This window comes from Bubalus kerabau, chromosome 12 (genome assembly GCF_029407905.1).
Source record: "Bubalus kerabau isolate K-KA32 ecotype Philippines breed swamp buffalo chromosome 12, PCC_UOA_SB_1v2, whole genome shotgun sequence".
Lineage (NCBI taxonomy): Eukaryota > Metazoa > Chordata > Mammalia > Artiodactyla > Bovidae > Bubalus > Bubalus kerabau.
Genome location: NC_073635.1, coordinates 82,146,235 through 82,158,419, shown reverse-complemented (window position 1 = coordinate 82,158,419; position 12,185 = coordinate 82,146,235). Strand labels below are relative to the sequence as shown.

The 12,185-nt window shown below is 43.1% G+C and overlaps 1 protein-coding gene and 1 long non-coding RNA gene across 5 annotated transcripts in view; one reads left to right on the top strand and one right to left on the bottom strand.

Annotated features, from left to right (window-relative positions):
• The window catches only part of LOC129624730 (uncharacterized), a 28,595-nt gene extending 21,752 nt beyond the window's left edge, over positions 1-6,843 (bottom strand). Inside the window, exon 1 of the long non-coding RNA XR_008701121.1 lies at positions 6,650-6,843. This is a non-coding gene — a long non-coding RNA (uncharacterized LOC129624730). The remainder of the gene's footprint in view (positions 1-6,649) is intronic.
• Positions 1-12,125, top strand: part of FGF14 (fibroblast growth factor 14) — a 628,708-nt gene extending 616,583 nt beyond the window's left edge. For all 4 annotated transcript variants that reach the window (XM_055542969.1, XM_055542967.1, XM_055542970.1 and 1 more), the window contains 2 exons: positions 9,221-9,419; positions 10,626-12,125. In XM_055542969.1, the coding sequence (XP_055398944.1) occupies positions 9,221-9,419; positions 10,626-10,762 (336 nt within the window). In that variant the 3' untranslated portion in view covers positions 10,763-12,125. The remainder of the gene's footprint in view (positions 1-9,220; positions 9,420-10,625) is intronic.
• Positions 12,126-12,185: the final 60 nt, after the last annotated feature.

Here is a 12,185-nt window from a genome sequence, read left to right as displayed (position 1 = left end):
GCTGGGCTAGGTGGCTCTGTCAATGTTGGTAGGACTTGATCACTTGTCTGGAAACAGGCTACTTTAAGTTGGGCAACTTGGCTATGTTCCACGTGTCCCTCCTCCAGCAGGCTAGCCCAGGCGTGCTCTCGGGGCAATGGAGAGCTTGAGAGGGCAAACCCAATTGAACACGTGCCTGACAAGCCTCTGCCCTCTCCCCCTTAGCTCACAGTGAGAAGACAAGTCAAATGACATGCTGAAGACCTTTGATTCAGGGGAGGGTGAAGAATTCAGCCCATTTTTGCAGCTGATCACATTGATGTATGGCAAAACCCATCACACTATTATAAAGTAATTATCCTACAATTAAAAGCAAACTATAAAAAAAATAAAATTAAAAACATGATTAAACTTAAAAATAAAGTACCTCTCTTCAGTTGAATGATAAATGGATAGGAATAGCTAAATTAGTCATCTTGATGAAAATAAATGTACTTGGGCAAATTGCTTAACCCTTCTGGGCTCCGTTTCTCATTTCTAAAATGAGGGTACTAATAGTACCAATCTCATAGATTATAGTGTGGAACAGTTAGTTGATTAGGTAAATGTACAGAACAGTCCTTGGTACAGAATTATACACAATTTAAGTGTTATCTGTAATTATGTATACTCAGTCTCTCAGTTGTGTCTGACTGTGACTCTATGGACTGTAGCCTGCCAGACTCCTCTGTCCATGGAATTCTCCAGGCCAGAATACTGGACTGGGTTGCTATTTCCTTCTCCAGGGGATCTTCCTGACCCAGGGATCAAACCTGTGTCTCCTGCATTGGCAGGCAGATTCTTTACCACTAGCACCAACTGGGAAGCCCTGTGTTATTAACACAATAATGACATTGTTAGTAGTATTATTAGGCATCCATTGTTAAGCCATAACAAATTATGAGAATGGTATATGGTTGGGTTAATACTTCTTTAAGCATATTTATTTTGTGGTAGTTTTGCTAATATTTATAGCACTGATACCATCTGTTCATGTTGCAAGCATTATTATTTTAGGAATTTATTCATGTCTCTATTATGGAGAAAACAGATTTAACATTATAGAACCAGTTCCCACATATTTTAATTATAATCTTAAAGCTTCTTATTTAAAGATACATTGTAAATATATTTGTTTCCATTTTCTTGCTTTAATACATTTTTATTCTAATCATAAAAATAATAGCAAGCTTATGAATAATGCCAATTTAAAGATTGAGGGCAGGAGAAGAAGGGGACAACAGAGGATGAGACGGTTGGATGGCATCACCGACTCTATAGACATGGGTTTGGGTGGACTCTGGGAGTTGGTTATGGACAGGAAGGCCTGGCGTGCTGCGGTTCATGGGGTCGCAAAAAGTCGGACACGACTGAGCGACTGAACTGACTGAACTGAATCAATATTTACTAAAATTTCATGATCATTTATTAATTTGTTCTGTATAGTAACAGGAGGGCTCCCCTGGTGGCTCAGTGGTAAAAAAATTGCCTGCCAATGTGGGAGACTTAGATTTGATCCCTGGGTCGGGAAGATCCCCAGGAGAAGGAAATAGCAACCCACTCCAGTACTCTTGCCTGAAGATCCCATGGACGGAGGAGCCTGGTAGGCTGCAGTCCATGGGGTCGCTAACAGTCGGACTCGACTGAGCGACTTCACTTTCACTTTTCACTTTCATGCATTGGAGAAGGAAATGGCAACCCACTCCAGTGTTCTTGCCTGGAGAATCCCAGGGACAGGGGAGCCTGGTGGGCTGCCGTCTATGGGGTCACACAGAGTCGGACACGACTGAAGTGACTTAGCAGCAGCAGCAGCAGCAGCAGCAGCCAATATTCTTACTTGGTGAATCCCATGGACAGAGGAGCCTGGTGGGCTACAGTCCACAGAGTTGGAAAGAGTCAGACATGACTTAGTGACTAAGCAACAAAACAACAATTTTTAATATAGTCAGAGATAAAAACAAAAGAGATGTAGTAACTCAATGGATTGTGAGTTAGCCCAGCACTTTCACAGGAAGCCCAGACCCAAAACATACCATAAAGGCTTTTCCAGGGCTGAAACACTGATGAAAATACTGATTCAAATGGTCTGCATTTGTATATATGAAAATAAGTGCAATCCAGACTTCATTTGGAAATATTCGCAACTAGCTTAACGACCCCTCCCCCAATTCCCTAGGATGGAAAGTCCTCGAAATTTATCTTTAGATGAGAGTTGGCAAAATTTTTTAGCAAAGGACTGTACAGTAAATACTGCAGTTTTTGCAGGCCATGCAATCTCAACTCTCCTCTGAATTTTGTAGCATGAATTTGGCCCATGGACTGTAGTTCCTCAACCACTGAGTCAGATTCTCAAGGTTACTGTTAGCTATTAGGTTTTGATTATGCTGAGTTATCTGGGTTTATGGCTTATTCATTGGTTACAAATTGTGGAACCTGGGTCCTCTATTTCCCCCCACCCCTTTCTCTCATTCTGATCGGAGAAGCCTAGCTTGCTGCATGCAAATGGCCCATCACGGTATTTTCCTAAACAAAGACGTTACCCTCCAAAGAGGAATTCTGCTGCTACTGTTAAGATAATAAGCATACCACAGATGGTGCTTTCCTTTCAAAACAACCACAACAGAAAAGGAGATATGAAATTTTTGTTTCATTGTTGTGTTTTTTTCTCTTCTGTGATTTGATGATTTCGTTTGGCAAAGTTACAGGTTAATATTTAAGCGTCTGCTGGGACTCTATCGCTGTTGATTTTTGCTGTGGCTGTGTTGGTGGCTCTAAATATAGTCTGGAAGGAGGAGAAAAAGACATACCAAACTCCTTATCTATTTCATTTTGGCAGTTTCAAAGAGTTTATAGCTGAGCTTAGACTTAAATACGTCTTCTCATACTATCATTGCCAGCTGTAGAATGTCTCACTGGCACAATCCTGGTATTGCTCAATCGTTTAAAAACCATCCATCAGGTTAGGGCTGTATTGACAAGCCTCCTGGGGTTCCTTCCTTCCTTAGTTCTTCTCTTGCTGGTCCACACTGAGGGTCTCAAATTGATGTGTTCAGGGGGCCATCTCAGATCCTTGATACACACTATAGTGAAAAACACAAGCAGGAACAAATAGTTGCCAACACACACAGGAGATTTTTATCTAGAAATCCGGGTATTTTTATTCCTTGAAAAACCAGATCACTAAAGATCTAAGGCTTTTGTTTTCCCATGAGAACCGTCACCTTTTCTGCCACTCTGTCTGCTCAACTCCGAGACTAAGTGAGGGGCATTTATCCTCACATGTGCTCTGCTGGGCTGCACCCAGCAAGCCTGCAAATGTTGTACTTGCTCAGCTTCAAGATCTAAGAAAGAGTCCAGAGTCAGCAATGGTGTCACTCAGTTCCTCCAACCATCCTGTTATTCTATGATTGTTTATCTAGTTATTTATTATTTATTTTTGGCTGTGCTGGGTCTTCGTTGCTCCATGGACTTTCCCGAGTTGCTGCGAGTGAGGGCTACTCTTTGTTGCGGGTGCGTGGCCTCATTGAGGCGGCTTCTCTTGTTCTGGAGCTCAGGCTTCAGGCGCTTGAGCTGCAGTAATTCTGGTGCATAGGCTTAGCTGCTCTACGCCATGTGGCATCTTCCTGGACCAGGGATAGAACCTGTGTCCCCTGCACTGGCAGGTGCATTCTTAATCACTGGACCACCAGGGAAGTTCCTTATCCTGTGATTTTTGTTCCCATTTTAGAGATGAGAATAGTGAAGCCCAGAGATTAAGTAATTTTCCCAAGGACACCCAGCAAGGAAAGAGTAGGGTCAAGGTTGACGCCAGGCAGTCTGGATCCACAGATGTTGTTCACCGTTACTCTGTCTCCCATTTGCAAATTAAAAGTATATTTGTCCCTTATGAGTAGTTACCAATCGCAGTTTCCATTAATCCTACCAGTTCTCCTGAGAATGAAGGGATTGTTTTCAACTCCAGTATTTCATGAACAGATTAAATTCTCTAAAAGTCTAGCAAAGAGCATTAGACAATAGTAGCCTTAAATGTAGTGTGTGTGTGCATGTGAGTATGTGTATATGCAGTAATTATTTAACCGAGAATAAAGAAGGGTGAAAAAGTACCGACCAGTCTCCACCAGTACAACGGCCTGAAAGCTTTGGCTCTAATGTAGAAGACTGAATCACCTCCCTGTGAAGTCACTGCCACAGCTTGCAGAAAGGAGGTGTTATTGACTTCCTCGGAGTCCTAAGATGCAAACATTGTATCTAAAAAGACTTAGTGTCAGAGGTATACTAAGGTGCGTGCTAAGTCACTTTAATCGCGTGACCCTATGGACTGTAGCCCACTAGGCTCCTCTGTCCATGGGATTCCCCAGGTAAGAAGACTAGAGTAGGTTGCGGTGCCCTCCTTCAGGGGATCTTCCCAACCTAGTAGTTGAACCCATGTCTCCTGTGTCTCCTGCATTGGCAGGCGGTTCCACTAGCACCACCATACTGAGGTACACTCCGAGAATCAACGACTTCTTCTGAGTCAAGGGTCTTCACTATCTTTCATATTCAACTTCCTCAATTTAGAGTATAAACAATACATTTCTAATTGCCAATGCAAGGCAAGCAGCATCCTTCACATTTCATACATCACAGCAGTTGGGATCGGATCCATGTAAGGAAGGGTTGACTACTCTGTGGACCTGCGTTTCCAAAGCTAGAGGTCAGTCTTTAAGATCAGTCTTCTGTGATCCTCTTAATAAGGGAAGGCTATGGTTAGAGACCCAATATCTTAGGCAGCAGGTTCCAGCTCCTCTCTCCGCCTGAATGGTCAACTGGGTCAGCCTTTACCAAACCCACTCCCAGCTGATTCTAAGACAGATTTTTAACAATAAAACCTGCTTTAGGTTTTATTTTTATGCTTGGATGCCTTGAAAGTGAAGTGAAAGAGTTAGTCACTCAGTCATGTCCAACTCTTTGCAACTCCATGGACTGTAGTCCATGATGGAATTCTCCAGGCAAGAATACTGGAGTGGGTTGCCCTTCCCTTCTCCAGGCAATCTTCCTGATCTGGGGATCAAACCTGGGTCTCCTGCATTGCAGGTAGATTCTTTACCCTCTGAGTCACCAGGGAAGCCCTTTGGATGCCTTGGCCTGTCTCAGTAAAATGACAAAGGACATGCCAAATTCTAATCTGTTTGTCCCAGAAGATCCATGTTCAACCAATATTATATTTATTAATCTTTTGAGGATAAGCCAGATTTAGAGCATTCCATTTTATTTTCCTTCAGTTCAGTTCAGTTCAGTCGCTCAGTTGTGTCCGACTCTTTGCAACCCCATGAATTGTAGCACACCAGGCCTCCCTGTCCATCACCAACTCTCTGAGTTCATTCAAACTCATGTCCATCGAGTCGGTGATGCCATCCAGCCATCTCATCGTCTGTCGTCCCCTTCTCCTCCTGCCCCCAATCCCTCCCAGCATCAGAGTCTTTTCCAATGAGTCAACTCTTCACATGAGGTGGCCAAAGTACTGGAGTTTCAGCTTTAGCATCATTCCTTCCAAAGAAATCCCAGGGCCGATCTCCTTCAGAATGGACTGGTTGGATCTCCTTGCAGTCCAAGGGACTCTCAAGAGTCTTCTCCAACACCACAGTTCAAAAGTATCAATTCTTTGTTGCTCAGCTTTCTTCACAGTCCAACTCTCACATCCATACATGACCACTGGAAAAACCATAGCCTTGACTAGACAGACCTTTGTTGGCAAAGTAATGTCTCTGCTTTTGAATATGCTATCTAGGTTGGTCATAATTTTCCTTCCAAGGAGTAAGCGTCTTTTAATTTCATGGCTGCAATCACCATCTGCAGTGATTTTGGAGCCCCCAAAAATTAAGTCAGCCACCATTTCCACTGTTTCCCCATCTATTTCCATGAAGTGATGAGACCAGATACCATGATCTTCGTTTTCTGAATGTTGAGCTTTAAGCCAACTTTTTCACTCTCCTCTTTCACTTTCATCAAGAGGCTTTTGAGTTCCTCTTCACTTTCTGCCATAAGGCTGGTGTCATCTGCATATCTGAGGTTATTGATATTTCTCCCGGCCATCTTGATTCTAGCATGTGCTTCTTCCAGCCCAGCGTTTCTCATGATGTACTCTGCATATAAGTTAAAGAAGCAGGGTGACAGTATACAGCCTTGATGTACTCCTTTTCCTATTTGGAACCAGTCTGTTGTTCTATATCCAGTTCTAACTGTTGCTTCCTGACCTGCATATAGGTTTCTCAAGAGGCAGGTCAGGTGGTCTGGTATTCCCATCTCTTTCAGAATTTTCCATGGTTTATTGTGATCCACACAGTCAAAGGCTTTGGCATAGTCAATAAAGCAGAAATAGATGTTTTTCTGGAACTCTCTTGCTTTTTCAATGATCCAGAATACTGATATGGTTTGCCATTCCCTTCTCCAGTGGACCACATACTCTCAGACCTCTCCACCATGACCCACCCGTCTTGGGTGGCCCCACAGGGCATGGTTCAGTTTCGTTGAGTTAGACAAGGCTGTGGTCCTAGTGTGATTAGATTGACTAGTTTTCTGTGAGTATGGTTTCATGTGTCTGCCCTCTGATGCACTCTTGCAACACCTACCATCTTACTTGGGTTTCTCTTACCTTGGACGAGGGGTATCTCCTCACCGCCGCCCCTCCTGACCTTGAACGTGGAGTAGCTCCTCTCGGCCCTCCTGCTCCCGCACAGCCACTGCTCCTTGGACATGGGGCAGCTCCTCCCGGCCGCCCGCCCTGACCTTGGACTGGGGTGGCTGCTCCTGCGCTGTTTATTTTCCTTACCTCACCACAAATGTGTGAACTCGGACCCTTTTATCAGTCCTTCTTCTGTTCAGGGCCTGGAGATTGACTTACCAAGGCTATCATTTATTAGTGAGAGAACTAATAGGATATTTGGAGAAATAAAACTTAGTGGAAGACCAGAACATTTATTCAGATGGTACCTTATTCAAATGAGGGCTACATAAATTCCTTTGGGAGGGGCTAAACCTATCTTTCTGCTATTTTAATCTCATCAAATTAATCACTGGAACTGTCATCTTTGTCATGAGAAGCATCTGCCATTAACAAAACCTGTTCCCCTTGGAAAACAATTTAACTTTCATTGAGTTAAAGTTATGGCACACTCTGAATAAATTGTATCCTGCAAGAGACACCACTTGACAATTAACACTCTCATGGGAAATACTTAAAGACCATTTCTACAGGAAACAATGTCATGCCCCTTATTATGGTTAGCATAATTTTAACTCTTAAAGGTTTTATTTTTTTAGATCCTAAATGATGTGTTTTTCTGAATGTGTATAGAAAATAACTTCTTTTTTTAATTTAAATTTATTTATTTTAATTAGAGGGTAATTACTTTACAATATTGTATTGGTTTTGCCATACATCAACACGAATCCGCCATGAGTGTACACGTGTTCCCAATCCTGAACCCTCCTCCCTAGAAAATAACTTCTTTAAAAGAAAACAAGGTTACCATTTTTCAGCAGTCATAAAAATCTACTAAGGTGAAAAAAAATTTAAGTACGTGATATTTTCAAAAAGATAATGACAATAAAGGTCTACTTTGCATCTGTATTTCATAAATATGGAATAGCACAGTATTGAGCCTATATAAAATAGCCACAAAAGCTAGTTAAGTGACTTCCATGATATGCAACTAGGAAGGTGGAATTTTTAAATTATTTTTCAAAGAAGTCTATCAGAAATGCTTTTGTAGGTTAACTTCTAGAAGTATGTAAAACTCATCTATGAATATTTGTAATATTAATAATAATTTTAAAGTAGCAACTGTGTGTTATTCATCAGTTGATGTAGATTATGGTGTTGAAAGTCATGTTAACTCATTGTGCTGTTTCAAAATATGTGGAGTGGAACTTAGTCATAACAGCTATTGATGGTTCTCTTGAAGAGTTCCAGGGGGACTCCAGACCATGGGTTAGGTCGTGGTTTTCAGCTCCCGTCTCCATGACCAGCTAACATGACCCCTGGCCTCAGCTTCAGGGGCTAGCTCGTGTGCCAACTGACTGTCAGGGGTTTAGTTTGAGGTGTCAGTTTGTCTCTTTGTAGGTAAAACATGTCATCCTGTAATATCAGTGATCCAGTGAACAACTGGAAACTGTTAGATTATCATGTAATAATAATTCCTACAGAAATATTGAAAATAGGTTAGCAAATACCTTCAATATATCATATAGAGGTTTAGCCAAACAGTTCATTTGGGCTTTTCCATAAGATGTTACAGAAAAACCTAAAGTAACCTCTTGACCAACCCAATATTATCATTATTATTATTTAAATTTATCGTGAATACAGGATGCTGGACTTCCCAGGTGGCACTCGTGGTAAAGAACCCGCCTGAAAATGCAGGAGACAAAGGAGATATTGGTTTGCCCCCTGGGTCTGGAAGACCACCTGGAGGAGGGCGTGGCAACCCACTCCAGTAATCTTGCCTGGAGAATTCCAAGGACAGAGGAGCCTGGCAGGCTACAGTCCGTGGGGCCCCACATAGTTGGACACGATTGAAGGAGTTTAGCACAAAGGCATGCACAGGATGGTACTTTATCGTGCTGTTTCTGGTTGTACCCTGCTTGAATTGTATCCTGTTCAACCAAACACTATTGCTCCTGTCTTCTGTTTTCTAATTAGAGGACATCCATAATTTTGCCTATATACATACATACATGTGTGCTAAGTCAGTTCAGTTTTGCCCGACTCTTTGCAACCCTATGGACTGTAGCCAACCAGGCTCCTCTGTCCATGGGATTCTCCAGGAAAGAATACTGGAGTGGGTTGCCATTTCCTTCTCCATGGGATCTACCCAACCCAGGGATCGAACCTATGTTTCTTACTTCCCCTGCATTGGCATTGGCAGGCAGGTTTTCTACCACTAGCTCCACCTGGGAAGCCCCATACATACGTGTGTGTATATATATATATATATATATATATATATATTTTTTTTTTTTTCCCCCAAAAAGTAGCAGCTTCTTCTCGACACATTGTATGTTGATAAAAGTTAACACCTATAGGAAGAGGAACATCTGGTCATCCATGCCCGAGTGCTGCCTGGTTGGCCATCCTAGACGAGTTTTTGCAAGAAGGAAGAGGAAATACAAGGAAGCTCCCACCCCTTCCTCTAACCTTCACTTCTTCCTTTTCTCTCAACAGGAACTTTTTACCCCTGAGTGCAAGTTTAAAGAATCTGTTTTTGAAAACTATTATGTAATCTACTCATCTATGCTGTATAGACAACAGGAATCTGGCAGAGCCTGGTTTTTGGGATTAAATAAAGAAGGGCAAGTTATGAAAGGAAACAGAGTAAAGAAAACCAAACCAGCAGCTCATTTTCTACCCAAGCCATTGGAAGGTGAGTGTTGTGTGTGCAGTATCCTGATCAGATGTATTACATGTTTATCTTCCACATCCATGACTCTGCCATGGCCACAAGGGAACCTCGTGGAAGGCTGGAAATGTCTCTTACCTTGCTCTGGGTGGTGGTCCCACAGGTGTCTACTTATATTGTGCATTTAAGATTTGTATACGTTACTGTATATATGTGTATGTGTGTATATATGCATATGGTGGTTCATCCTAATGAAACATAAGGTATCTTCATAAAATATCAGCTTTTGAAACCCTAAAAGCAGGTTGGGCAGCTCTAATTCACTTGTGTTTCTGATGGCAGAAGATTTTAAGTCAGCTCGTTTTCCCCAAGCACCAGTCAGTCTGGAAGTTCCTTTCCCAGGATTCCCTAGGATGCTTTTCTAACAAAACCACATGAACTATTCGTGATGTCACCAGATACCACTCAATTCCTTGGAGCCTCCTCGGATGTCAGTCCCAGTGATCCTCTTGCCATTTGGCACTTCTGCCTTATAGGATATCAATTACAGATTTTCAGGACTACATTTGAAAATGAGGCATAAAAATATAGAACGTCTCACACTTGCCTTCAGTTATTTAAGGGGGTCTGTGCACGACTGGCAGGAGAGAAAATTCAAACAATGAGCTCCAGAAGGTTCTGGCTTTGCCTGTTGCTTTGTATGGCTTTGAAGCTGATATAGTGTGATCATGTGGCTTTTTAATCACTTGAGAGTTTGAATTTAATGACCTAAAGACCTAGACTGGAGAAGATATTGGAGTGGGAATGAGTGTCCTTGTGTTGACAGCATGTAGTGGGAGGAAGGTCTGACTTTTTCTCGCTGAACAAAGAGAATTGGATTAAATGCTTGCCGTTCTCATATACTTCCTGTGGCCTCTGTGTGTGTGTGTGTGTGTGTGTGTGTGTGTGTGTGTGTGTGTGTGTGTATAGCCCCCATGTAAACCTTCTCTCCTTGACAAAAATCCAGGCACACCGACGTGCACGGTTTGGAGACACAAAACGGGAAAATGCAAAAGGAAGTCATACTTTCTGTTCAGGGGCTGGTTTTTACTGCTTTTAAAACAGGAATTCCCTCTAGATGGGGTTACTCGACTTCCGGGAAAAAAGACTGGGCCTCCAGCGGAGGTCTGTGCTTGAGCCTAACCAGGTAACGTCTCCTTTTCTGCCCTCCTCCCCCGTCCCCATCACTAGTTGCCATGTACCGAGAACCATCTTTGCATGACGTCGGAGAAACGGTCCCGAAGGCCGGGGTGACGCCGAGTAAAAGCACGAGCGCGTCGGCCATCATGAATGGAGGCAAACCAGTCAACAAAAGTAAGACGACATAGCCAGACCCTCACGGGTGTTGTGACTGACTCGCCCCCGAGCGCCGTTGAGCCATTTATCCCGGCCAGACCCTCCCGCTTCCTCCGGGGGCCCAGGAGCCGCTGGGGGTAGGCTGCTCCCCGCTGGCCCGAACTCCTTGGTTGCAAGTGGATAAATCTCAATGCGTCGCGCCCCCCCACAAGAAGAAGACACCTGGACAACCAGCTCAACTCAGACCATGGAATGCCCTACCAGATATGGAATGCCTTTTTAATATCTTTTCTGTGACCGTGACACTTCATGTGAATGACCTCCTTCACGAGTCCACTCGACACCTTGCCTGCTGACAGCTACCCATATTCCTTTTTGAGTCCCGTTTCGGCGAAATCCATGTGTTTCAGTTCGATTTTTGTAGCACACAGATACTCTTGAGTAAATTTCTAGTTAGATGCTGTAAACCTGTGCTATTCTGGAGTTCTCTTCTTCCCGTTGATTTTTCCCAGGGCTGCTGGCTGTACTGTCTGGGACCTTTTGTAGGGATGGTGTTCCTCTCAATCTTAACTGTCGCGGTTGGCTTAGTTGGGAGAGCGATCAGGGAAACGGAAAGCCTTCTAAACCTGTTATGACAAATTGCATCTATAAAGATTAGGACTGTGGTCTCCGGCTCACACTACTGATGAAACACACATATACCCCCCGTCCAGTAGCAGATACTGTGCTCCCGAGGCCCGCGCGGTCGGGCTGAGAAACGGGGTCAAACGCGGTCATGGGAAGCGCTCTATGATCTGGGTTTGACATCCCTCTTAGTTTCTTTGTGTGTGTGTGTGTGTGTTTTATACATATCACAAGCTTACTGGTAATGGTAACATTTGCCTTGCCCAGCGAGCAAGACCCACTGGTTTTTGAGAAAGTGGGTCAAAAGAACTCTGTAGGCCTTGTAGGCCTGATTAAGGTTCATTTTTCATCTATGAATCCTCATTATTTGGGAAAAAAAAAAGGAAAAAAAAATCAATGATTAACAACCTACAAGAATTGCGCTACCTAAATCCATTTCAGATAGAGAATCCTTCCTGTTTTTAATGAACCAAACTTAACACCATCCCCGATGTGGGCTGCGTTCCACTCATACTCGGCAGAGCATGGGCAAGGCGGCTGTTGTGTTCTTTCCTGCAGCAGCAATGCAAATGTTAGTTATAAATTAGACTTTAATATTTTTGGTGTTTAATGACAAGTTTTTAAACCGGACACATTAGGGGAAAAAAAAGTATTTTTTTTAGCTCAGCATGCTGAGTCAGTTACTGTGTATTTCACCGGTCCATACCTCTGACTCAGCTTCTGGGGTCCGTGTGGCCCAGTAGCTGAGTTAGAGGTGCCTTTCCATGATCTCAGAATGCAGTCTGTTGAATTATTCTAGATTAAAAATAAAGGCAAACCAACACATTCAAA